The 27,481-nt window shown below is 29.2% G+C and overlaps 3 protein-coding genes across 9 annotated transcripts in view; 1 reads left to right on the top strand and 2 right to left on the bottom strand.

Annotated features, from left to right (window-relative positions):
* Cda5 (Chitin deacetylase-like 5) overlaps window positions 1-4,673 on the top strand; it is a 57,798-nt gene extending 53,125 nt beyond the window's left edge. For 4 of the 5 annotated variants that reach the window (XM_083106821.1, XM_083106823.1, XM_083106819.1 and 1 more), the window contains 5 exons: window positions 68-293; window positions 1,386-1,515; window positions 1,948-2,255; window positions 2,741-2,939; window positions 3,251-4,673. In XM_083106821.1, the coding sequence (XP_082962947.1) occupies window positions 68-293; window positions 1,386-1,515; window positions 1,948-2,255; window positions 2,741-2,939; window positions 3,251-3,415 (1,028 nt within the window). In that variant the 3' untranslated portion in view covers window positions 3,416-4,673. The remainder of the gene's footprint in view (window positions 1-67; window positions 294-1,385; window positions 1,516-1,947; window positions 2,256-2,740; window positions 2,940-3,250) is intronic. The other variant, XM_083106820.1, reaches the window with a different exon arrangement.
* Window positions 3,934-17,592, bottom strand: LOC145976000 (adenylate cyclase type 10). 3 transcript variants are annotated; one of them, XM_083106804.1, is made up of 30 exons: window positions 17,419-17,592; window positions 17,120-17,258; window positions 16,862-16,999; window positions 16,196-16,327; window positions 15,762-15,964; window positions 15,279-15,480; window positions 14,846-14,925; window positions 14,582-14,718; window positions 14,203-14,417; window positions 13,834-13,940; window positions 13,411-13,535; window positions 13,165-13,306; window positions 12,676-12,819; window positions 12,081-12,287; window positions 11,692-11,966; window positions 11,278-11,558; window positions 10,932-11,072; window positions 10,711-10,863; window positions 10,267-10,484; window positions 9,662-9,851; window positions 9,327-9,536; window positions 8,944-9,132; window positions 8,447-8,685; window positions 7,000-7,256; window positions 6,781-6,901; window positions 6,328-6,511; window positions 6,107-6,197; window positions 5,628-5,724; window positions 5,085-5,366; window positions 3,934-4,934 (listed from the first exon to the last, which is right to left on the bottom strand). In XM_083106804.1, exons 1-30 carry the CDS (start codon window positions 17,515-17,517, stop codon window positions 4,779-4,781), a joined length of 5,154 nt encoding a protein of 1,717 aa, XP_082962930.1. In that variant the 5' UTR covers window positions 17,518-17,592; the 3' UTR covers window positions 3,934-4,778. The 3 variants fall into 3 exon arrangements, with proteins under 3 accessions (XP_082962930.1, XP_082962929.1, XP_082962931.1); XM_083106803.1 differs by having other exon boundaries at window positions 3,935-4,934; window positions 15,762-15,973; XM_083106805.1 differs by lacking the exons at window positions 15,762-15,964; window positions 16,862-16,999; window positions 17,120-17,258; window positions 17,419-17,592 and having other exon boundaries at window positions 3,935-4,934; window positions 16,196-16,304.
* Window positions 17,593-19,060: 1,468 nt separating this feature from the next.
* Window positions 19,061-26,726, bottom strand: LOC145976008 (uncharacterized). Its single transcript, XM_083106835.1, has 3 exons — window positions 25,910-26,726; window positions 21,807-22,069; window positions 19,061-21,311 (listed from the first exon to the last, which is right to left on the bottom strand). Exons 2-3 carry the CDS (start codon window positions 22,058-22,060, stop codon window positions 19,517-19,519), a joined length of 2,049 nt encoding a protein of 682 aa, XP_082962961.1. The 5' UTR covers window positions 22,061-22,069; window positions 25,910-26,726; the 3' UTR covers window positions 19,061-19,516.
* Window positions 26,727-27,481: the final 755 nt, after the last annotated feature.

The following is a 27,481-nucleotide window of genomic DNA, read 5'->3' as shown; positions in this document are numbered from 1 at the left end:
TCCATTTCCCCTTTCTTTTTTTCTCTCTTCGTGTCCTGGATCCTGAACGCGACCCTAAAACGAACAGGTGACTATCTGCCGGAGGAGATACCGCAAATCGTTCTCCTGACTTTCGACGATTCCGTGAACGACTTAAACAAGGGTCTCTACGCTGATCTGTTCGAGAAAGGACGGAAGAACCCCAACGGTTGTCCCATCTCGGCCACTTTCTACGTGTCCCACGAGTGGACCGATTACAGCCAGGTTCAAAATCTCTATGCCTCGGGCCACGAAATTGCTTCCCACACGGTCTCGTAAGTAATCGTCATACGTGTATCTGCGAAGATCGCGTCATCGTGTTAAATAGCATGATTCTCACTTATGTTTTATTAAAGGAATCTCGCGAGTGATATGTAAATAATGTTTATTATTGATATTGCTTGGGAATCTGTATCAGATATTTTTACGTTTTATCCACGAATTTATTCAATTGATATTTATTTATTTTTTATTGATTATCTTCACAATTAAATTTTTTTAAATTAAATTAAAATATGTAAAACATATAATTATATCTATTTTACACCAATTAAATATCAAGAATCAATGATTTCATTATAATTGAATCGTCATGATAGCGAATATTATAGGCAAAATTATACAAAAAAGTAAGTTAATTATTAAAATTTCTAAAATTTTCTTGTCCTTATAATTAATGCATAATTTGCGATTTCGAGAAATCACATTTATTCGACAATCACTCGTATCATTAACACTATGTGGATAGGTGCTAATTAATTACGGTCATTAAAGTCGCTAAACAATTATTGCTTTTCTTTACGTGCTGTTCTTCAGTATCAAAATTAACGCTGGCTTGTTTCGCTGACGAAGAAGTTAACAAGTCGTACTGTTGGTTGTTGGATCGATTGATAAATCGCTTTCGCTCATCGCGCAACGTTTCTTAATTAGGGTGACGACATGCATGTTCGAGGACTTTTATTTCATTTCATATGCAGAATATCCCACAGATCTCACATTAATTTGAATAACCATTCAAATAGATCTAAGCTGATTTTCGCAATGTAATTGTCGTATCTTTTCAATTATCTAATGTGCTCTACATTAAAATTTTTTAAAAAATTTATAAAAATTATAATGGTGTAATTTTTAAAAACAAATTTTAATTCTTACATTCATTCCCACCTTTTCTCGATTTAAATATCTTATGTTTAGTTTTTGATAATCCATCATTCTATAAAAGCAACATTTAAGCAAAATATTAATAAAAAAAATAAAGAAAAAAAGTTTCTACCACGCGTGTCGTCAACCATTTTAGGATTCGTGTGCCGTAAAAATTAATTCTTTATTACTCGAGTAATCAGTACGACGATAAATCTTCGCGACAGGCACAGTTTCGGTGAGCAATTTTCGGCGCGAAAGTGGGCGCGAGAAGTTGCTGGACAGCGTGAAATTCTAGCTGCCTACGGAGGCGTCAAGCTGGAGGATGTCAGAGGAATGAGAGCTCCTTTCTTATCGGTAATTTCAATTATATTTATTAAAATTGTATGATATTGAAAAATATCAAAAAGGATATGTAATTATCTTAATTGAAATTTTGTTTCTATTTGCAATCTCATTTTTTTATGTTTAGCTTCTAGAGAATTTTAATAGATTTAATTTATAAAGGAATTAAAAGTTTTGAATAATAGACAATAAATAATTTAAAAATGTAAAAAAGAGTTTTTGATATAATTATAGATTAAATAGTCTTAAGAGATACAGTGCTCTTATTGTTTAAAATATTAAAGTAAATGTCAGATCAAAAGTTGAAATAAAAAGTAGAAAAAAGATTTTAAATTGGCTGTTATAGTCTCCTTTTCGATGAGATCTCTTCTATAAGATTACGAAAAGTTTCTTCATCGTTCAAGAAAGCAAATTATTGCTATGTAATATTGTTTTGTGTCGCAGGTCGGAGGAAACAATATGTTCAAGATGCTGTGGGACACAAACTTCACATACGATTCTTCTATGCCAATTTACGAGAATCGACCGCCCAGTTGGCCGTACACGTTGGATTACAAGCTCTTCCACGACTGCATGATACCACCCTGTCCCACGAGATCCTATCCAGGATTGTGGGAAGTTCCTATGGTAATGTGGCAAGATCTCAATGGAGGTAGGTGCTCCATGGGAGATGCCTGCAGCAACCCGCCGACTCCGGACGGCGTGTACAAGATGCTCATTAAGAACTTCGAGAGGCATTACACGACTAACAGGTTGGTAAAATATTTCTCACCCGCGAATACAATTGTGAGATAAACAATCGAAAATTTATATGATTAATTTCTATAGTCGATATCAGTTTCTTAACATTTCGCTTTTAAATTTTTTATAAATCTACGATTTGATGTCTGAGGCTTTTACATTAATTGTGTGAGTCGGGAAGGAAAGTCTCTGAAAGTCTTTGAAAGTTTTTAATTTAGGAAGTATATATAATATTGAAATGCATATAAATATCAACTTATGGTTTTTCTAACAAAATTAAATTTCTTTTTTTTACATAAAATCTGTGTGTGTGTGTGTGTGTGATTATCTTAATAAATTTGAATCGAATCAAGATCTCATGTCAGGAAAGCTCCATGTGTAAGTGCTTTAAAAGAAACATTTATAAAATTTTCTTATTTCGTAAATTATCTGTCTGAATATTTCCACATATTCGGAATAAAACAGATAATTTGATTGCATTTTCATAAAATAATAGGGCGCCTTTCGGCCTGTTCTACCACGCCGCGTGGTTCACTCAGCCACATCATAAAGAAGGCTTTATATCGTTTCTCGATACCATTGTCGCGATGGACGATGTATGGATAATTACCAATTGGCAGGCCATACAATGGATCAGGAATCCAACGCCTCTGGCACTTTTGCACACGTTTGAACCTTTTGGATGCCATTATCCGGTAAAATTACTTGCAGTTTATTAAGATCTCTATTCTTACAAATAACTTATTCACGAGACATTCAAGTTTCTCATTTTTTTCTTGCATGAAATGGAATGTTAAACTATTTGATTTACATTTTGATAGCTGCAATGTCTCGGATGACTATAGTTGTCAAGTTAAAATTCACTTAACAAAAACTTTAAAATATCAGGATTTTGATTTTTTAAAAATCTCTCTTCAATAATAAGAAATGCTTATTGAGAAGCATTCTTTTACGTGCGATTCCGCAATATAAGAGTCCCATTGCATCGCGATAAATATGTACGCAGGACCGACCCAAGAAGTGCAATAACGCAAAGGTCTGCAATCTTTGGCACAAGAGCGGCGTGAGATACATGAAGACGTGCCAAGCATGCCCGGACATTTATCCCTGGACAGGCAAGACCGGTATACGTAGCAGCCGCATCGACAACGAGGTCGACGCCCACGAATGAGCGGACGGAAGTTTAGAACTTGTGATCGGGGAGAATTCCGGATCGGACGAAAATCCAGAGCAACACGAACGTTCAAAAGACGCGATCGAGGGGGCCTAAATACAATCTTAACTACTCTCCCTCTCACGGATATTATTTAGATATAGATGCAAACAGCATCCGAATCTTTTACGCGGATGTGTTTTAGATGTTTTTTAAACATACTGCCTTTTAGATATTTTGACTTATTTAAATATCTATCTTTTGGATTTTCGCGTTGTTCGGGGATGCAGCAATGTGCGCGAAAGGGGGAGACACTCTTCTGTTCGGGCAAATAATTTCGAGTATTACACGCGTGTGTCCTAAGCGGACACACATTCGGGCCGAGTACGCCGATGCAAGAGTTCTACACTGAAAAATTTGCAAAATTTTTACATCCACGATGGATTGTATTAAATTTATCTATTATTACTCTAGATCTTGAACCAAAAAATCATTATATTTATCAGCAATAAGGTTTTTGAACGAAAATTTTATTGGTAGTAGTTTCGAATTTGTTTCGAAAAAAGAAAAAACATTTAGTGTGCAAAGGAATAATTTATATAAACTTTTATATTGCTAAAGTTTTCTCAATTTCCTCTGAGTAACGTGGAATTTTGGCCGATGTTATAAGTGTATAAAACGATGTAGTGTTGAATCTCGGAGAAACGTGCGTATGTAGGGTAAATTAAATTAAATTAATTAAAATTATTACGCGATAAAATCGTGCGTGTAAAGTCGCGTGAAGAATAGCTAAAGTGTACACGTCTTTTTTCTATCTCTTTAAAAATCAATGAAGAGATCGATCAAAAGGATGCACCTTTCTTTCCACTTTTCTTTCTTGTGGTCTCCCCTCAACTTTTTTCTTTTTTAACTTTCCTTTTCTCTTCTTTTTTTCTCTTTTTCATTCTTACATTCTTACTCTTTTGAATTCGCAAACATCCTTGGCGTACTCGGCCAAATTCGGCCAAATAGAGCAATTAATTAAATCACAGTACGTAATAATTAATCACCGAGATGTATGCGTAAACATCGGTCACCGAAGATATTCATATTTAAGCGAATTCGTGACACTACGTCGCGATTGAAATTTATCGCGCGGCCACTTTGTAGAAAAAGGGAAAGAATCGAGGAAATTTCGCCTTGACGAAGTATCGTGCGCACGAAGGGATCGTCGTGTTTATCTTTTAGAACATAAAAATGTAATATGCCTTTAATAAATAAATATTTCGCTACAACATCTACTATTTCCTTTCAACCAATGTTTATAGGGAAAGTCATGGACTGTAATCGATTAATGTAATGTGATAAAAAATAATGTGTCAAACAGTATTAAATTTTTTTGTTATAAATGTAAATCAGGTATCGGTAAAGGATAGAGAATAGTGGACCAAGTGCTAATGTTAAAATGGTGAATGTACTGCCAGGACACCATATCTGTCGATCCAGCATATTCTACCCAGTATCGCGCCATATTATTGTAAATCTTCTCTTTCCACGTCTGTAAAAAAATTTAGTTACATTATTTAAAACAGTCAATTACCAGTTATCTGCTAATTTATAAAAAATATTAAATCAAAGATTTAATTAACTTAACTTATTCTTATCAATTAATCATGAAGCGCAAATTACTTTTAATTAAATTTATTACCCTTCTGTTTTGCATAATCCATGCTTCGATCAATTTATTTCCTTGTGAAACCGCAAATTTTTGTGCTTTGTGCAGATAAAATCGCGTGGTCGATTTGCGACCTCGAAGAACATTCAGGTATGCCATCAATAAATACAAACACGGCTTTACGACGATCGCGTGCTTGGAAACGTTCCCGAGGCATTTGATAATTTTGGAAATATCTTGAATCAGATCCAACAGCTCGTCAGATTGCTTCATATTGATGCAACGGAGCAGCATCAACAGATAACATTCAAGTCCCTGAGAAAGGAGCATTAAGGCGATTGAAAAAAGGTAATCATTTTCATGTAATATATAATCTATCGTTGGCAATGAAGAAAGAGCATAAAGAAGGACATATATTCGATAATGTCAATCTTGAGATTTTCGTAATAGATTTAAAACTATAAGTGTTTTTATAGAACATCATGAATTTATCTAACTCATATACACATGTATAACAAGAGAAAAAATGTATAATAATTGTAAAAAGCATAGACCTTTAATAATTCACGAATGTACCTTGATACAAGTGAAAATTCGGGAAAAATCATCGCAACTGACATCCTTTATGAGTTCTTCCGCGCTACACGTAAATGCGTCATTAATCGTGTGTCCCCTATATATACAATATATCTTTCGATTAATAACGATCATAATTCAATCATTTACTTTTCGAAAATATACAAAAGGACATAAAAAATGGAGTAGATATCTTAAAATTAAAAATTTTTTTATTTACTTTTGAACGACACAAGTTAATAATTTTGAGCTCATTTTCGGTAGCAAAAATCTTCTCATAAAAATATGAAGATATAAATAAACTTACGATAAAGAATGAGGACAATTTTTATTTTACAAGTTTTAGAAGTTTATTAATTATATAAATATAAACTATAAATTTTAGAAGCTTATAAATTATATTGAAATTTAATTATTATTGTTTATTCTTTTAAAGAGGGGAAGGGAATCGATAATAACAAAAATAATTAGATACTTACATTCTAAGCTGGTATAACCACAGGCATGTCAATAAACGGGATAAGCTTTGCGGATCGCGCCATACACAAAATTTTGATCTGTCTTGATTTGCTACGTAATCATTATTTCACGCGTGTTAAAGTAATTACAAGTTAAAATAAAGCGTATAAAATCACAAATAACGGATAAATTCTTTGTATACATTTTAATGCAGCTTTACGAATTGTAATGTGTTTCTTACCTACACATTTCTCATAATAGTTATGAAACGTTTCGTACGAATCTAGTACAACTCCTGCATCCAATATGAATTCTAAGGAAAGAGCGTAATACCATGTTTTGTCTGACAAGTCTACATCTTCCTCTGCTAAAAAATATAGCTCTCGCATCAAATCGACGGCTTCGTTGATACGCTTGGTCCATAACTGATTAGATTATTAAGTAAGAAGGGATTATGAAAGTAAGCAATGAATAATTATACACATCTTAAACAATATAAAAGATCCAAAAACCATATGTCAAAAATATCTGAAAATGTGTAAATTAATATGACATGTCATGTAATATTTTTGTATAATGCTTTGAATCTTTTAGAAAATTTATTTTAAAAGTATATTATAACGTTTAAGAAATTTATATACGAATAAAATATTAAGATATTTATATAATTAAAAGATTTGCAAGCAAATAATACCATTATTTGAGCTAACGATGGCACAATAACGAGCATCAATTTATTAAGATGCAATGTTGCAGAGATTTTTAGAACCTTTATACCAATATTTATAGCTTCTTCCAATTCACCTCTTAGTGCTCTATTTTTACGTATACAATTAGATTAATTCAACAGAGAAAGAGAGAGAGAGAGAGAGAGAAATTCTTGTAGAAATTTTTATATGTTTGAATTATATACCTAACTTGATACATCATTAAATAAATCTTTGCCATCATCGTTATTTCTTCGACATTATTCCAGCTAATCTTTGCTTTTATTACGGCGAGCATTGGTCTCTCAATATATTGTATTAATTCGGTATTTTTTGTGCGATGCAAAACTTGAACCGTTACGAGATATATTTCGCCTTTCTCTAGAAAATTATCAATGTTTGAAAAAGCCAGCTTGAAACTTTTCAAGGCATAAGTCTGTGCCGCTTTCAATTTATTGTCTATCTGTAAGTAATTATGCAAAAATTATCAAATCTTTATTCTGAAAGTCTATTTCGTTACAGATTAAAACTGAGTTAAAAAATTTTATAGGCATAGGTGTAATTAAATATTATACTTGTAAAATATATATATATATATATATATATATACTTGTTTCAACAAGACGAACGTATAAAAAACAGAATATTATGGTGAAAAATTCGATACTTATTTTACAAGACGTGTTAGAGCGCTATTGTTTATATACAGCTTTTGTTATTTGCGCGGTGAGACTCGAGGGCGCAAGTAACTCTGTATCATTTCATTCCTTTAAAATACGTCGCGAGAAATACTCGGAAACATCGAACGCTATTATTCGCTATGATTATTAGCTATGATTTATTAATTCATATAATTAATTCCCTTGATAAAAGTATCGCGGCAACTTATTATCGAAGCAATTATTTCACGCAATAAATCGCGGCCTCTAAACTTCTCGTCTATTTAAGTGTAATAAAGAACTAATTACAATAAAGCTCGATATTTTGTGAGATTAGAAAAATAATACGAATAACCGAATCGAATAACGGAAAGGCATGATATATTGATTAAATAATAATAGATATATTGCGTGGCGGGATTTGTGTGTATTCGTATTTTCTTCGATATCTATTGTGCGAATAATTGTTGCTTGTCAACATCGAACAATATTGGAAGTGTCGTGCAAAACGTCACACGTCCTGCTAATTAGTGCACCATCATAATTAAGCGTGAGTGTTATGAAAAAACAATGAGAAATGAAGAACAAGGAAGAGGAGAAAAAGAAGGAAAGATCCACGAAGAAGCGATGGTGAAGCAACAAACGGTGATACATAATTTATTTAGTTTATTCAGTTTTTTATTATTTTAAAAAGAATCTATAAATAGAAGGAGAAATATAGTATCATTCAAGATATTATATGTAAATAATTTGTCGTCTTTTCAATAAGTTCTCTATTTAGATAAAATTATTTCGTTTTTTAAAAAAGAAAATTGAGAAATTTTTTCTTGTTAAAAAATGTGTAATGGAAATAATATATATTAATTAATAAAATTTACATGTTTAATCATTTTTACATCTATTTATTTTTCAATTTCGTTTTCTTTTTGTTTTATTTGTTAACAAAGACGACAAATTCTTTTAATCTATTTAATAAGTCATTACGTATACATACCATGTACGTGATGCAAAGACGACGCAAATATGACGCAAGTTCCAATTTTTTTACAATAACGTGCCTCGATACGTCATTAATCGAATAGCGAGGAGGATATCTCATTTTACAATATATTTTTAATATTATACGGTAGCAGATGGTTTTCTTCGTTTTGGGCAAGGTATTTCGTAATTTCACTGCCGTTGTATAATATTTCTTAGCCTGATCATAATTTCCCAACGCGCTATGTGCGTCACCTGAACAATAATTGCATATATATAATAAACATATTATAACTATATTGAAGAAATTTTTGCGAAACTATGATGATAAAGTAAAATGCGAAAATTCTCATGAGATCTATGTTGATTATTATACAAGTAGTTTGATTTATATTATTTCTTTAATAATTCTGAGAATAGAATAGACTTTATTTAGATTAAACAGCGATGAAAAATTTAATAAATATCCGTTCTCTAAAAACAAATAATATACAATAATCTGTGAATACAGACCCATTAAAGCTAGGATAATTCCCTTATTCGTGATACTTTTTTTTGCGTTGTCATCTGTCCATTCGGCTATCTCGATAGCCTCATTTCTTTCAGTAGCAATCGAAAGCAGTTTAATGGCATAAAGTGGTTGCGCAGTTTGTATCAGTCCGGCACTGTATTCCATAAAGAAATCAAGCACTTCGATTTCTCCTAAAATAAATCAATGTTAATAATTACACATATATAGTTCAGTTATATATTGTGTATCTCATACGTATATAATATAAAAATATATATAAAAAGATTTTATAAAGTAAGCACGGTAATTTAAGAGTATCTAAGACAAATTAATACTACAAGAAAAGTAGTTTACTATCTTTACACAATAAGGTTGATAACTTTACCACAGTTTCCAATGTGTCGATGCAACCTCCAGAAAAGATGACTGATAACACTGTCGCATTGACAATTACGATAATCGATGTGACTAAATTCTTCCAAACAAATTGAAAAAGGATCTTTCGCCATTTCTGGAGCGACGCTCGTAGGTCGTTTCCAAAACTTTAGTGAGTTATTTGTTAAACCTTCTTTAGTTCTTTCTTCGTCTCTAGAAGCTATTATGAGAATATACAATAGAATATGTCGAAAAATAATAGAAATTGTAATAGAATTATATAATTTAATAGAATAATAGAATTTGTCGAAAATCTCTTGAAATAACAAATGGATTGTTAGCAACCTTTTTCTTCTTCGTCATCGAGATACGTCGGCAGGATAGATATTCTGCGTATATTGACGCTCTCTTCCCTCTTCGACAATCTCGTGGGACGTATACTTGATTTTGCTGACGTCCATCTATTATTTCGATTTTCAATTAAGGTTCGATGACGAACCAGCGAAACTCTAGGCGAATGTGCTGGACTCTCTTCCTGTGAAAGTAGGGAATGTTAATCAGATAGAATTTTCCGAATATAAAAAAAATAAAAAATAGTTTCATAAATAACAAATTAGAAGACATCGAAAAATTAATTGCGAAAGTTAATTATGTGAAATTATGAATTTACGTGAATAATATAATATTGTAAAGAAAAGGACAATCGGAACTTTAAAAAATTGTAGCACTCAGGAATTAAGCAATTGAGACTTTTTGTATTGTACAATAATATGAAGGTGTTCAATAATATGAAGGCAATAATTCATTTAGAAAGAAAAAGATTTTAGAAAAAAGAAGGAAAATATTAATTTTGTAAGAACGACTCAACGTTTTTTAATCTACGAAATCAAAAATTATTTGTAAAACACATTTTCTGAAAGTATACTAATTATTGTTTACGTTTGTTTGACCTCGGTGAATTTTTCTTTGCTGGGAACATGCAGAAAATGACCCTTGCCACAAGAATTGCACTTTTGTGCGTCCAAACCGTATATTTTGGCCGCTCTCGCGTGATGCTCTTGCCTTTCTTCATTCGACTGCATATCATACATTATACTGCGAAATAAGCCAACTTTGAACTCTAGCATTTTACAGTGTGCATAAAGAGGAGAAGATAAGATGACAGATCCTAAAAAAAGAACACATAAGTATTCAATCAAATACTCAATCAAGAAATATTCAATAAAAGAATGAACAAATCAGCATCTACATGATTGTATTGTTTTTATCGCAGTTGCTATTATTTCCTTAAATCAATTTTTATATTCGAATTTTTCTTATCAAAAATTTTATAAGACGCCATTATTTTTTAAAATTAAGATCAGATCAGATTATTTTTAATATTTTAAGCTAACGTGAATGATGACAATGGCAAGACAACAAGTGATGCATATCAGAAAACGTTCTTCGCTTCTTGTCTATACAGAAGATAAGATCCTCAGTGTGGAAATCTCGTCGTTGAAGCGAAGCGCACTCCAATATTCGCATTCGAATCATTTCAGAAACGGCTATGGAATTGCACAAAATTCATATAAGTTAAAATGCATACAAATAGATCATAATTAATAATATTTACCGGTGATGGTATGCGGTGGAATTGAATTCGGCATTACATTTTCTAACATGCTTCGTTTAAATACTTTGCCGAGCGTAGCAGCGCACGTAATAAAACTGTGCTCGTACGGGTTCATCCTGTTGTAGATCTCGCCCATTAATTCTACACTAAACAAGTTTTTAAATGAGGAAATATAAAATTTTCAAATGACGAGTTCAGCAATGAAAAACTTCTGTACTTCAAGATACCATTATACAATAGATTTAATCATTCGTCGCAAACATTGCGAAAAACTAAGGAGTTTATGGGACGTTAGAAAAAGAAGAGATAAGATTGAAAATGATAAACAAAACAACATAAGATGTGCCTCTCATATCGCGATCTACATCTTCAATCTTGAAGTAATTCTCATTCGTGACACAAATATCTAATTCACTCATTTGCGACCAGGGCAAAGGTGGCGCAAGTTCATCGGGCGTCAGATCAATTGGCAATTTTGTCACCAGAGAGGTATCCATAAAAATGAGATCGTATCGTGTCGCTTCGCCAGGCGATATCCTGATGAAATCCAAACTGTTACTCTGAAGTATCAACGTTAGCAATGCTTCGCACCATCCGATAGAGCCGTCTTTGCGCCGCCGTAAAATCCTAGCACAAGAATCCTATCATTATTTTAACAACATGATTTCAAAACTTTTTCTGCACACTGTTGAAAAATTATTTTTGAAATGTTATTGCATTTTAATTAAGATACACAAAAATAAATGGTAGCGAACAGAACCTGTGTAATATTCTAGGTATTGCAAAGACGTTCAAGAATTGACATGCAAATATTGGCAGTAAATTTACATCCAGACCGAGCAATGTATGTTTCGTCAATCTTTTGTCTTTGTAGATTTCTACTTCCACGTGGGATAGATCTTCCCATGAGTTCGGCTTCAACATCGTCATCGCCGTGACAATATTGTTGTTATTAAGAGCTGATGATAGAAATTGCCAAGACATGTAATCCATGTGCTGAATATCGTCGAGTAAAATGCAGATTTTAACTTTCAACTGTGAAAAATGAATGATCATATTCGTTCAATTTACGTAGAACAACTTTAAGATAATGTCATAAATCATTATTTGATGATAAATCATTTATTTGAGACAAGATAACGACATTGCCTGCTTCAATATCATTTGGAAGATATTAATAGTCTTCGTGTGACGTTGCCAATCAGAATTCAAGCAGTAAGCGTCAGAAAGAGGAAAGTGAACTCTCATTAAAACGTTGAGATAACAAAAATCTTTCAGAGGAAGAAAACCGCCCAATTTAACAAGCAAAGTCTTTTCACGCTCCTCGACCGTGTCACAATCCTCAGCTTCAAGTATCTATTCGAAAAGATTCAAAACGATTTATTTTCATTGCACAAATTAGATAAATAATGAAGACAACTGATAGAGAATCGAAAATTTAGTTTTCTTAATTAAAATGACGAATTTGTTCAAATATATATCATTTTCTTTCTGTTCTTTATCAACTCTTCATATAATAGTGTTAAAGTATTTATATCGAAAAAAATAAAAAATAAAAATTAATAGAAAGATATAGAAAAATATCTATTCTATATCTTTGTGTTTAAAAATTAATGTTTTCTTCCTTTTTCTTTCGATAATTAAAAATTTATAAGTTTACAGAATAAATTTCTATTAATTTCTCTTAATTCACTTATCTTCATCAAATATGTAGGATAAAATAAATCGAACACGTATTCCGTACTTGTAGAATAATATGATGTATAACTGAATAAGCCTTCTCCGCATATGTTTCGTGAAGAGATAGTTTAATTGGTTTTATTTGTTTGTTGCAAACGCTCGTGACGAAAGCATCTAAAAGTCTTGATTTTCCTGATCTCTCATTACCCTAAATGAGTCAATCGATTTTTTAGTGCATGCAAGACAGATGCAATAGTGAATATGTGTTAATTCCTAAGTGTTGCCTTTTATTACCATATACAAAGCAATATAATTATATTTATCTCAATATTATTATAATGTAAATATAATATAATTATTTTTAGTAGAAATTTGGATTTTATATAATTATATATTATTACATAAAATTATATATTATTACATAAAATTATAAATTAAAATGATTAATTATTGTAATTGTAATAATAGGTGTAATATTAACATTTTATTTTAACTTTAATTAAAAATTACAAACGCTCATATAAACTTGATTTTCGGAAAATTGAAATCGAACCTCAATTAACATTCCCGAATAATTCCGACCCGTTACTCCGATCTCATCCAAAATATTGTCAAAGTATTCCAATTCTCGTGCTCTACCCAAAATAGGATAGCAATAATCCAGAGATTCAATTGCGCTCAAATCTTTTCTCATCCTATTCGCACATATAGACATTTGAACATGTATGCATATATTTTACGTACTTCGTGATTCACGCAAGAGATTTATGCTCTAATTGTTACAGATTTAAATACTCACGGCGTATCGCCGAGATATTCATAAACATGAAATTTCTCGAATCGTCCAAATATTCTCACGCCTCGAGAACGAAACTGATATTTTTTCAAATGGCTATGTATTACAGTGTCATAATCACAGGAAACCTACGAAAACATAAATTGAGTGCAAGAAATGTGTTTATCTCGACATTTACATAATTAACATAATTAGCTTTCATAAAAGTATTATCAAATATGAAAATAATAAAAATATGTGAAAATAATATGATTAAATTTTTCTAAGACGAAAAGCATAGGAATAAATTGTTTAACAAGCACATGTTATTGTTACATAAAAATTTATTATTATTACACAAAAAGAAAATAATTAGCTTAAGCGGATCAGATAGTTTTTATATATAAACTAAATTTTTTTAGATATCTCTTCGTAAGCTAATATTACCTTAGCATAAGAAATGATCATTATTTTCATAACTTTATCAACAGGCGGTCCGATAATCGCGTAATATTTTCTAGCGGTATGTCCAATCACACCGCAATAAGCCATTCCTAAAATTAAATTAACAAATACAGAAGTATTCGTAAACATGACTTTCATTATATTGTTATATTGCAATATAATATTGAAACAATATTTATGCATAATTGAATCGTAATTCAAAATATATTTATGAAGTTATTAAGGCTCATCCATGATTTCTCTAATGTATCCTGTAATCCTTGTTCGAAAGAAAATCTTCGAATAATTAAAAACAAGATAATTAAATAAATCTATAAAGGAATATACACTTGTTTTTTGAAGAAGTCATACCTGTTGAAACGCCCACGAATGCGCTTTGAATACCGACAATGCCTTTTATTGTTTGCAATGCATGCATCGCGAAAGTAATCCCCTTTTTGCAAGATTCATCGATTTTAAACTGATCGTCATCGTCGCATCCGCGTAATCCGAATACGATACAGAAGAGAATATTTCTTTCGTATAGATTCACCGTGTTAATACAACCTGCGTATTGCGTAACTGTGCTAAATGAACATTAAAATAAGTAATTCTTTTTCTCTTATTTTTTCGATAAATATAATAATATTAATGTTACTAAAAAGTATTACATTAAATATAAAAATATATTTGTATTTTATATATTATTTATTTGTAAATTTATTATTTACGGTCAATATTCCCGTGATACCTGTGTAAAAGTAGAAAACATTTATCAACCAAAAGAATTAATTCGTTGTCTGGACATTTGTCGGGAACAATATCGAGAGATACTACTGTAATTCGTCTGATCTCCGCCAAAAGTCTTAACGATATATGTTTTTCGATCTACGAGAAACGAAGAATATTTAATAAATACCGGATACACACAATCAAAATAATCAAAATAAAACGCAATATATTCGCGAATTCTTCTTTTTTTATCACAGTCAAGACAATTTATATTAAACAGTACCTGCTGAATTACCGGTTTCATCAAATAACTTCTCAACTGTGTAGCGAAATCTGGATTTATCTCTGCTATTGCAGAAATCGCTGTTGGTGGCATTCAATGTAAAACAATGCATTTTCCGAACAATGACCAAATAAAGATCGAAAGCATTTTCAAAATCAAGAAAGAAAAAACATTAAGAATTATTTATTAATTAAAGACTCACGAACCAAACATTCTAACAGTTATGTTAAAAGAAAAAGAAATTGTTATATAAACATAAAAAAGTTACTTTTTTATAGTAATAGGAGTACAATATTATAATACAATTATGATAAGAAATGTGAACAATGATATACAAAACCATTTAGTAAATTTATTAAATTTTAGAAATTTAAGTGAATGCGTGAGTTTTTGTGGGCAAATTTCGAACAACAAACTATATCGTTTGTTTCACCTGTAGAAGTTTTCGTATCAACGATTTCTTCATCAGGAAGTAGTTTCCCATTAATGGATAAACGTGCTCTATAAGGTGACGATGGTCTAACAGAACTTGTTATAGATTTCCCTTTTACAGATATTTTATCCGAAATAGTGGGGACACTCGGCGGTGTCATGTATGTTAATTTTGCGTCTAGTTGCTCTAATACTTTTATTATCTGTAATTATTGAAAAAAATCTTGCTGTATATTGAATGTTAATAGTATCTAATGCATTAATTTGCTAATTGTCACAAATTAATAACATTTATACTATTTATTTCTCTCCAATGTAGTGAGAATGATTTTGTATCGATATAATATATCTCTTTATAACAAGTATGAATCTTTAAATTGTAGAAATTATAAAATTCAAACCTTTAATTTTGATTATCTTACACTAATATTAATTTTTAGTTTGAAAAAGAATTACGAATTTATAAATTATAATTGAAGTATACCTTGATATTATTTGGGGTTTTAATGACGTATTCATATTGACTTGGCGTACAATGCTGCCACGCGCTCAATGATAATATTAAATCATTTGATAGAGAAACTTTATTGGCTTGCTTTAGTTCTTCAATCGGCGAACCGAAAATTATAAAATGTCGAGCTTCGTTATTACCGATCACTGAGAAAGTTACATCTCCGACCGAAACTGCTATATTTACTATTATTAAGAATTTTAAATTGATATTATCGAAAGATAAAAAAAGATATTTATAAATTCGTTTTATTAAATTAACTAAAAATATAAATTGTAAAAATATTTATCGTTTTTAAATTTATTTTGTTTTATGTAACTTTAATCTAATTTTTATCTATTTAAAATCATATTTTTTTAAAGCCACTGTGAATATTGTATGAAAATATATTGTTATAGCGCGAATACCTTTAAAAATTTCATCATCATCCAGGTTTGCTATAGATTTTTGTATGTGCATCGCGCATATAATTACTTTTTGTATGACGTCGTATATAAACTCATCATCGTGTATTTTCCATGTAACTAATACCCCTTGAGCTATATTTTTAATTTATCTATGTATGTACATGTATTTTTCAAAAGAATCGAAGCAAGAAGAATAAAAGATAAACGTATCAGTGAACATCAACAAATCATCAATCAGTTTTTTAAAATCTATATGCATATTTTTCTGTAATTATATAAAATAATTATATTATGAATCTTTTTCTATTTATTATATTTTTCAATCTACAATCGTCAATCTGTAGTTATAATATAATTAAAGATTACATTGTATTTAATTAATAATATATTAAATTGAAGAGTTATATTATTTCTTCAATAGAATAGAAATTTTTCATTTATACACATATCTTAAGAAATAATTTTGTCATGTAAAATTAATATATAAAAAAATGAGAACAAAAAAAAAAGAAAAACTTTAAAAAGAATAAATATTAATTATTATTTATAAGAAACATATGCAAGAAACATATTTTTATTTGGCAAGTTATTTATTATAAAAGATATTTTCTAATTATTTTCTCGTCCACACTGATGCGTATATCTTAACTTGAACAAAAGTCTCACCAGAAAATTTCAGTATGTCTCCCTCGTTGCAATATATTTCATGAACTATGATGTGGACGTACTTATTTAATATTGTAGTTAAGGCTGGACTTCCACCATTTTTATCATAAGTATACTTTTTAAATAATGTGGAAAACCCTATCGTTATATTAATACGATTTTAAAGAATGTTAATTAAAAAAAATGCAAAGAAAAAAAAAATTGTCATCTACTTCGTCGTAAAGAGATTTAAAATTTCTGTGTCTGCGGAAAACTAACCAAAAATATTTAGATACATTAAAATAGCTCGAAAGCTTCGAAAACTTTTCTCTGACAAATCAGTGTCGTAGATTATTTCGTCGGGAACAAAAGTTGCCATAAGATGTATCTGCTCGTCTACATTACGTAAATGTAATGCCTAAAATTAAATAATAATTTTAATATATATCTAATATATAAAAACATACTGGATCCACATGACTCTAATGCATAAAATATATAAAATTAAAATTGAAATTAGACAAAATAGAGGTTCATAAGGGCAAGAAAATACACATCGTAAAAGATTCGTGTCTAACCTGTTTTAATGTCAAACTATCTTTTTTAAAAATAGGGCCGAATAAATCTGGCGTCCAAGCTGTGACAAGATTTTTTTCATTTGTTGAATTATATGCCATTACTTATAATATATCTTAATGATATAATGACATATATAATATTGTCGTATTAAAAAAATATATTACTCTTTTTACAAGAAATGAAAATATGTATATCGATTATAATATAATCGATTGTAATATAAAATATTAATTACTTTATTATGACATGTATACAATATATATATGTATATATAATTATTAATATATATATGTATATATAATTATTAATATATATATATATATATATATATATATATATATATATATATATTTGTACATATATTTAATATGTTCTAAACCATATAATATAATTATGTATTATATTATATATTTATATATAATATAATATATATATATATATATATATATATATATATATATATTTGTACATATATTTAATATGTCTAAACCATATAATATAATTATGTATTATATTATATATTTATATATATTATATATATATATATATATATATATATATATATATATATATACATATATATAATTCTAATTCTTTGGTATATAATTAATATGTACACATGCATGTCGATAAATTTTTCAATAAGTTTTCCAAAAAACGTTTATATAAATTCTGAATTAAAATGCATAATTAATTATATATTTTATAGAATAAGTTTCTCAAAATCTCTCATAACAAAGTTTATGCTGTATCATTGTATAATAATAAAAAAATCATGCTATCTTTTTTAAAAATAAGATGAAACAAATCCAATGTTCTGTAGGTGTGACAACATTTTTATATATTATAACAGAAAATTAGTATTATATATGCAATAATTAATGTTTTAGACTGCTATTTTTATTTTGCCATTTCGTAAAGAATAATATTTTTATTCTTTCAAATATGACAATGTGTTATATATATATATATATTACAAAATCATTAAAATAATAAAGAATAGCATTAATTTGACAAGAGAAGATAATGTTGCCACAAGCCAAAACTTGCATACCGAATCTGTTTAAACTTATTTAAAAAAAAAATAGTTTGCTATTAAAACAAGTTACATTCAAATTCTCTATGATATGTATTTTTTTATTCATTTTGCAATATATAATAGATTATTTTAAAGAAATCATTTTAAAGAAAAAATTTAGATACTTTTTTAAAGAATTTATATAGCTATTTTTAAAAATTTTGTTCTAATTTTTATTAATATTATTACTGAAAAGATAGAAAAGAATATAAAACTGTGAGAAAAGGCAAAATGAAAATAAAAAATAATTTAAAAAAGTGATGCAACGCATAAAAATGTATTTAATATTATACAATAATATTATTATTACCGATTATGAAAAACTTATATAAGATTTGTATAAACGTTTTTGGAAAAATTATTAATTTGCTGCATCGGATTCATATGCATAGTTATCCATATTACATGAAAGGAAGAAAAAATAAATAAAGATAATTTTAACTTTATAATATACGAAAAAGTCATGTAATTTTGAGGAATGTTAAATTGAGTGCAGTATTATAAATAATACTGAAAAAATTAAATTAAGAAACAATAGTTATGTATTATTTGCAAAAGAAAAATAAGAATTTATAAGAGAGACTCAATCCTCATTTTTATTAAATTTTATTATTTTTTCCAAATATTGAAACTATTACTTATCTTGATTCTTTTCCATATGACTGCGAAACTTAACTGTGTTCTAATTTATTATAAAAATAACTATAATTTATTATAATTAATACTGAAAAATTATTATAATTAACTGAAAATATATCCGCGATAATGATCATGGTAGTGGTTTCAATATTTGTCCGTCATATTTTTTTAGCTTGTGATGCTAAATTGCGTCTATATATATATAAAGCATATTAATTTTTTAGTTCTATTACTAGTAGTAATTAATTGTCATAATATTTTTATAACAGTTTTCATATCTCAATTCTTTTCTTCCTATGTAATAGGAAGAAGTAATAATATAATAGTAGTAATAGCGCACAATAAATAATGTTGACATTCCTTAATATTACACCTGTATTTTAATGTTTTCCATAAATAAGATGACTATTAAAAGTTAAGCTGTCAGCGCATTTTGCGCCGCATGCGTTGCACGTATATGGTTCATTAATGGTATGAAATTGCATATGCATAACATGCATAAACTTGTTTCCGAATGTAAGGTCGCAGTACTTGCAGTTGTTTAAATTTACATTGTTTACTGTAACATTAATCTGGCTTTCCTTTTGTAAATCGTATTCACTATTCGGAGACTCGAAAGATGCAATTTTATTTCGTTCCGTATTCTCTTCCACTACGAAACGTATCTGTGTTTTACTTTTACGTTTAGTAGCACCGGTAATCTTGAATTTACTGATACTCAATGGTTGATTTAGAATCTTATCGCTTTGCATTTGTGGCTGAGACTCTAGTTTCTCGGATGTTGAAATTTCGTCAGAAATTTTATTAGAAGAACCTGTTTCATTATTATTAGTTAGATTGAAATAATTATTGCTAGTCATAGCTACATTATCCAGCTCTTTCGATTCAGCTTTCCGTTTGTTGGATGTCGAGGTTGGATTAATATATTTTTTGTAATCGATAGGACCAACTTCGCTGTTAGGTGTTTCAAGATTAGCACGGCCTATTGTAGAGATATTCTGTGTTTCTAGCTGATATTCCAATCCATCGAATATCGCGAGTTTGTGGGTATGGTTAACATCGATTTTATCGTTGCTAGGCCCAGCTCCAGAATTGTTAATTATTTCGAAATTGTTACGGTCAATCTTACTTAGGTTATCGATGTAGAAGTTTACTGTTTTTTGCATAAAAAACAAATAATCCAAACGATCCTGCGGATCATTGATCATTTCTATGTTCATGTAAGATATCACGTTTTCGCCGAATATATGCTTAAACATGTAGGTGAGATAATTCCAACAAGTCGGATTTTGATTGTTTTTCCAATTGAGGATTGTGTCTGATATAAGATTATTCAGATTGTGTAGCATTTTCAACGCCATTGAATGTATCGTTGAAAAATTTGACTGATTGTCATTGCTGTTAATATTATTATCAAACTCAACTGATTGTTGCTGTTGTTGAGCCTGAGAATGAGAGACTAGCGGTTCTAAAGAGACTTGTGGTTCTGGAGAAGCTGTTGATGAACTCGACTGGTTAAGATCACTTTGATCCGATTTGTCATGATTTTTAGCGACAGTATTTCGTCTGGGTCCACGTTTTTTACTGTATACATCGATAACGGCCGTTTCATTCTGCGTGCCATCCTCGTTCAGTACCAGCACATGAGTATGATTTTTCTCTCTCATATGCTTCTTCATCGCATGAAGTAATCTGGCTTTAAAAGGACAATCCTTGCAATTGTACTGATGAACGTTCCAATGGCGTACCACATGACTGTTTAACATTGACTTGGCCACACAACTATACGAACAGTTAGCTTCCTCGCATTTAAATGGTCTGAGTTTGGTGTGATCACCGAGCCAATGGTAAACCATATGATGTTTGGGTTCGGTAACAAAAGGACAAAGACGGCAAGCGAGAGGGTACTTGTGATTCTTACGCATGTGCATCCAAAGCTCCTTTTTCATTTCTGTTACATCGGATCCCTCTGTCGTTACGAAGTCGCAGTCACGAAGTTTGCATCTTTTTGGTTTGATGTTTTTACGTCGTTTCTTCTTCTTGCTTCGAATTTCTTCAGGAAAATTATCTTCGTTGTAGAGAGACTCGGTATTCAGCGCCAGCGCTGGATCGATTTCGGATTCTGAATCGCTCGTTCTTTTGCAATGCACGATTATATGGTGGTAATATTGAAATCTATAAAAATATACGATTTGGAAAAGATGTGTGAATCGTCTTTGAATTTTGTTAAATAATGATGATGTGTGTGTGTGTGTGTGTGTGTGTGTGTGTGTGTGTGTGTGTGTGTGTGTATGTGCGATAAATTATATATCGATGTACAATTTGAAAAAACTATACAATTTTTCGAGTTTTAGTAAAGGATAATATATAATGATGATAAATTATATATCGCGAGAACTAGCTGAGATAAATTGTACATTGAGTGTAATTATAATCACATGTTGCAGATATAATAAATTTAAATATAAAGTTTAAAAAAAATGCATCGATTTTATTCTATCTATCGATCACAAACATAGTGTAGAAATATATATTTATATATATGTCATATACATTATTTATACTTTATCAAAAATTTATTTTATGTATTTTGTCATCTCCAATACTTTATATGTATATTAATAATTGAAAGAATATTGATAATTGAAAGATTAATTGTAATATACTTACAATCTCGTGGGCTTAAAGTCACACAATTCACATTTCACAGAACCTGTAAACACATGATCAACGTCTCCACGCTTTCGGAAAGCTTCTGTTTCGGTTTTGATCAATTCAGAGTAATTCAGATTTGTTGGTTCAGTCGTAGGCGATTGTTGAAAGTAATTTGGAAGGGATGGCGTTTCATTTCGTTCACCGTCCAATTTGATACTCTGAGGCGAACAGCCAATGCCAGAATCATCGTACCCATGCTTTTCCGTCATCTTCTCTCTCTGTAATGATATAAAATTTTTTTATTAAAAGATAAATGAATTAAAATTCGAGAAAGTTTGATACAAAATCAAATAATTCAATTGTCAAGGGATACAAGTATATTTGAATTAAAAAATTTATAAAACAACTAAATTGTAAACTTTTCACCTTCATTCTCTGTTTTATTACACATATATCTTGTTTTTTCTTTACCATGTAAATTTATTAGACGATAATTTCTCTTCTAAAAATTTCTTTCTTATCTGATAAATATGTAATATACAAAAATGTATATGGATATATTCTATTAATATCAATATTACAATATATTATAATATATGCATTTTTGAATACTTATATATACATATATAAAATAAGTGAATATATTCACAAAAATATCTAACATTATATTTCAAGTATAGCGAAGTACATAGTATATATTATATTATATGCAGAATCTACATATCTTTCCTAAAATTATTGCGAAAATTCCAAAATTAACTTATATTTTCGTATATTCGAATGACAACCGGATTTTATACTCTGGCGTTCCTTAAACTTTTGAGAGATTTTAAGATGTAGGGTGCTATATTATATATAAAATATTAAAGTTTAGAATATAGAATTGAATTTATATTAGAGCAAATATATATTTGTTTACTAGAATCAAATTTAATTCTCTATATTCTGTAATTCTTCAAACAATTACTTTTCAAAAATTGCATCCTTGTTTGTGTATAATAACATGCTGTAAAGCATAAATAAATAAAAAAAAGGAAAAACATGAAGTAGATGCGCAAAGATAGAAGGAAATGTTTCATACTTAAGCTTCGAAAATACGAGCTCGATATCAATACGACTTCCATCGTATTCATGCCGACATTTTGTTGTCTATAAAGGGGGAAGGGTCCAATGAGAAGGATACAGTACGCAATGGCGTGGAGATTTAGAGAGACGGAAAGAGAGAGATAAAGTTTAATCGGAGAGGGGTTGCACGATTACTCATCACGTTTCTATCATCTAAAGCGAACGAATGGCAGTGCTGCTTCTCGGCAATCTGCCATCATTCATTTATAACGCATTGCGAATTATGATTTTATATTATTTTATTTTTTTTACTATTTTCAGTGGTAAAATCTGAAGATAAAATGATTATCACGTAAGACCTCACGCACAACGGAGTTTAGTTTAAAAAAATTATATTTTTTATTTAACATAATTATTTTATAAAATGACTAAAACAAACATAATCAATATTACAGAATAAATTTTCATTCATCTAAACATGATTATCTATTGTTTATTTATTATAGCTTCATTTTTTATTCTCAGATAATTTTTTTTCTCTTTGGCTTTTTAATAAATTATAATTTAATGAATATAACTCAATCGCAAATTGTTAAAATATTATATATATTTTTTTTAATTATTTAAAATATTTTAACAACAATATGCGATTGAATTATATTCATTAAATTATAGTAGAATATATATATATATATATATATATATATATATATATATATATATATATATTTTATTATCTGAAATAGAAGAACAATAGAACATTTGTTGCTGTTGAAATACTTTTTTACTTCATTAAGAAGGAATATTTACAAACTTAAGTTTCTTCATGGTTTTATCAATTTTCTTAATGCTTATTTTGTCGCATGTTGTTATATTTCTAAACATGTAGAGATTTATGACACTATCTTTTAAAGACATTGGTCAACTCATTGTTCGAATTGAATTGTTTGACTTGAATAGTAAATGATATGTTTTTAGAAAGCGCGTGAACAAAGTCTCCCTGCTGTTACTCTAGAACTCTTCTTCATAGCAAGTCTATTCTGGATTAACTCTGGTGTTAAAAGCTATAAAGGAAATTTGATAGTTCATTCTAAATGGTTTTTAGCAAAATAATCTCTTTTTGGATGTATACGAGCGGAAAACTGAAAAGAGCTCAAGAATGACAAACATATATTAAATAGATACAGCTTTTCTCTTAAAGAAAACACGAATCAATGTTCGCGAGTTTGATGACAAGATTAGTAATTGTATTTTATATCATCGTAAAATGAGATGTTCTCTTTGACTGAGACACATTCATATGTGATTATCCTTTAAATGTAAAATTATTTTTTTTATTTTTGCAAAATATTTTATTTTTTATTATTTCTACAAAAAATTTACTCGTTAATATAATTAATTTAATAATTATTTCAATTAATTCAATAATTAATAATTAAGTTAATAATTAATAATTTCTTAAGATAATTATTAATATCACTGCAAATCGCGAGAGAGTCCCGTCGATTCTCTCTCTAAGAAAAATTTTATAAACGAAAGAGGCTTTTATGTAACTGTGATCTAAAAAATAAGAACTAATTAAAATAAAAACGTTTAGTTTCTTTTTTTATTACAGCTTATCTCTGTATATTACAAATTTTTTGCAAAATGAGCCTTTTTACGAAAAGGCTTTTTATAAAAAACCAGCTATGAAGATTCGACTCTGAATCATTTTATAAAATGAATCTATAGAAATTCTACAACATGTACGATTTAATTTATGTATGAAGATTTTGATGTGATTTTAATACTGTAATTTCTCTTATTTTGTAACGTTGCTTTTACTTTGAATGAAAATAAACATTTAGTTGGAAATGCGAACATGTATAACGTAAGAATGAAATTAATAATCGTATGTTCACTCATGAAACCAAATATTGCTTCTTGTGATATTTTCTAAAATGATTTTCATGATTATATATTCAAATATATACTCAAATATTGAAAATATTTATAATAATACTTGAATTTGTAATCATTGCAATGATTGTAATAATTGTAATAATTGTAATAATTTCTAATCATTGAAAATTTATTATTATTTAATTTAATAATGAATCAGAGCATGCTTGGAAGCTCATAATATGATTCTGTGGTTAAAATATTTAATCTGATAAATGCCATTATTTATCAAGAAATATTTTTCCCCATTTATAAGAAAAAAAAATATTTACATCTCATTAAAGGAGTACACACTATAATATTGTAGTTTGAAAGTCAATGAATCATTAAATAAACAAACATTTTTCTTAATGATTTCGATTTCTAGCCCTAAAATTTCAAATGAACAGTACTAAAGGTCAAAATGATGGTATTTTCAAATTCCAAACGAGACATACTTCTCAAGATCATAACAATAAATAGAAAAACATACGACAAAGCGACGATATACTGGAAATTTCAATTGCGGAATAGGACAGACGAGGAAAAATCGCAAAGCAATATTTATATATAGAGTGAATGAAAAATTAATAAATTTATAATATTAAATAAATCGAAGACTTCGAGTGGAGGAAAAACACTATAATTGGATAATTTTAATTGTTTCCAAAATAAAGAATGGCTTCTTACCAAGAAATATAAAAATGAAACATGCTTTAATATTAAACATTTGCAACAGCATTCAGAGATGTATAAATAATTTATCTTGATATATTCCTTTCTTCAAATCTCTTTTACAAATAAAGTAAAAGATAAAACAAACAAAAAAAGATTTGGGCAAAAGTCGCGCGGATAAATTTTAGATATGTTTTAGATGATGAACGGGATTAATATATAGAGATTAACGTATAGAGAGACGGAATTAATGTATAGAAATAGTTATATTACGATGTAAACTTTCACTCATTTTAAACAATCAATTCCTGATAAGATTCGGGACAGAATTCTATTTATAATTTTTATGTGTAATGTACAGGAAACAGTAAAAAAGTATAATACATATATGTCAGAATATTTGTTTAAAGCAAGTTTTAATCAAGATTAAGTGATATTCTAGCGATATTACATTGTACCTTGTTTTACAGTCAGCCGATCACGTTTATCAGTAATGAACCTTGTTGTTGTCCGGCACCTATTTTTCCGGTAGCATTTTATTTCTTCTTTCACAGGTCACACTCACAAATTAATATTGTTAAAAACCGTCACGTATCTTGGAATAGTTATTATTTGCTAATTTGTTCTTTTTTATACTATCTCGCTAATATGGAAGCGATCAGAAAGTTGCTGATATCTCACAAACAGACTCGTGAAACGCGGATGCGAAAAAGCCTAAGCTGTTGTTTATTCCTCTGGTTAAGTCATATAGCGATAATAATCGAATATCCATTAAAATCGTCTTTTTACAACAGGTATCTCTATTAGAATGTACTACAGGTAGACTACGACCTTACAAATGATCGAAAACGACGAATTCGAGGAGCAATAAGCTTCAGCTGAGTGTTCAGAAGAACTCTGAAAGAATTCTAGGTCCCATACATATATCAGTGAAGGGGCAGTTACCCTCTCTTCTCATTTTGCTCAGCCAATCATGGCACAGTTTTCCCCTCGAACATTCATGAACAGGACATTTGTAGCCCTTAACCCCCACTTTCCTCAACTACCAATTCATCGATGTGTCCACCGCATATTTTTTTTATCAAATACAACTCCTACCGTTCATTTCTACCGTTTGAAAGATACGAATCCGCTATATTTCAGTAGCTTCTCTTGGGATTACTGTTATGCGCCAGTTAAGCTGGTTACGTCACGCTTTTTGTCACGTGAAAACTTACGTCTCTTTTCTCACCTATTTTTTCTTTATTTTCTTGTACCGTGACTCTATGAGATTCTATGAGAATTGACTCCAAAAGTGATTCCGAGAGACCACATTAAAAAATAACGGATTTTAAAAATTTGCGAATTAATTTATCATTTTGCTAATTGATTAGCATGATTAAATTAAATATTATTATTTTCATAGTCAAGTATTATTGTTTAGTTACTTGGTTTTCTAAAACGTTGCAGATTAATTTCTGATACCATGAAGAAATTTCGATTGGCTAATCTCATTTCATTTTGAAAATTAATCTTTATTACTTTTAAAAACAAAATGGTTTGCTATAAGTATGTGTGTATATAACACAATAACTAATAAAAATTTACTTCCGGAAAAGATTGTTGATAAAATTCCAAGAATGTTTAATTTCTTTTAAAAGTGAAAATTATAGATTAAAAATTATAGATTAGGAAAGAACATTATACAGTAGTAAAGAAGACTTGCCTTTTTCTTTATTTCATTGATTTTTTTCCATAAAAGACATTCAAAATAAAATTCAACTAAGAAGCGTATAATGAAAAAAGAACTGAAAGAATGCATTTCGCGATAAGAAGCAAATTTCGAAATTTATTACTTTAATCTGACCTTAGAAATACCACATTTCTACTGCTCCATTATTCACAGATTCTTTTTTTGGTATAAAACGCCGTCTGCTTTCCTTCTAACGTAAGACAGCCCTCACCCTTTTCCTAATACTGGAAAGGAGGTAGAGAGAATCGTCTATTAAAAAGTAAAATTTTAAAATAGAAACTTTTTTCTAAAATTGAAA

This window comes from Camponotus vicinus, unplaced genomic scaffold (assembly GCF_025532165.1).
Source record: "Camponotus vicinus isolate PSW18456_S1 unplaced genomic scaffold, iyCamVici1.0 SCAF_8, whole genome shotgun sequence".
Lineage (NCBI taxonomy): Eukaryota > Metazoa > Arthropoda > Insecta > Hymenoptera > Formicidae > Camponotus > Camponotus vicinus.
This window is presented reverse-complemented; position numbering and strand designations above follow the sequence as displayed.

Bases quoted from the DNA above. Each gene is read 5' to 3' on its own strand.
- LOC145976000 (XM_083106803.1), bottom strand. From the start codon at position 17,517: ATGGCATATAATTCAACAAATGAAAAAAATCTTGTCACAGCTTGGACG. The intron at 16,328-16,861 runs GTGAGACTTTTG...TTAAAAATATAG, and splicing joins AGACATACTGAAATTTTCTG to CTCAAGGGGTATTAGTTACA. The intron at 13,536-13,833 runs GTAATATTAGCT...ATGTTTTCGTAG, and splicing joins TGATCATTTCTTATGCTAAG to GTTTCCTGTGATTATGACAC.
- LOC145976008 (XM_083106835.1), bottom strand. From the start codon at position 22,060: ATGACGGAAAAGCATGGGTACGATGATTCTGGCATTGGCTGTTCGCCT. The intron at 21,312-21,806 runs GTAAGTATATTA...ATATTTTTATAG, and splicing joins GACTTTAAGCCCACGAGATT to ATTTCAATATTACCACCATA.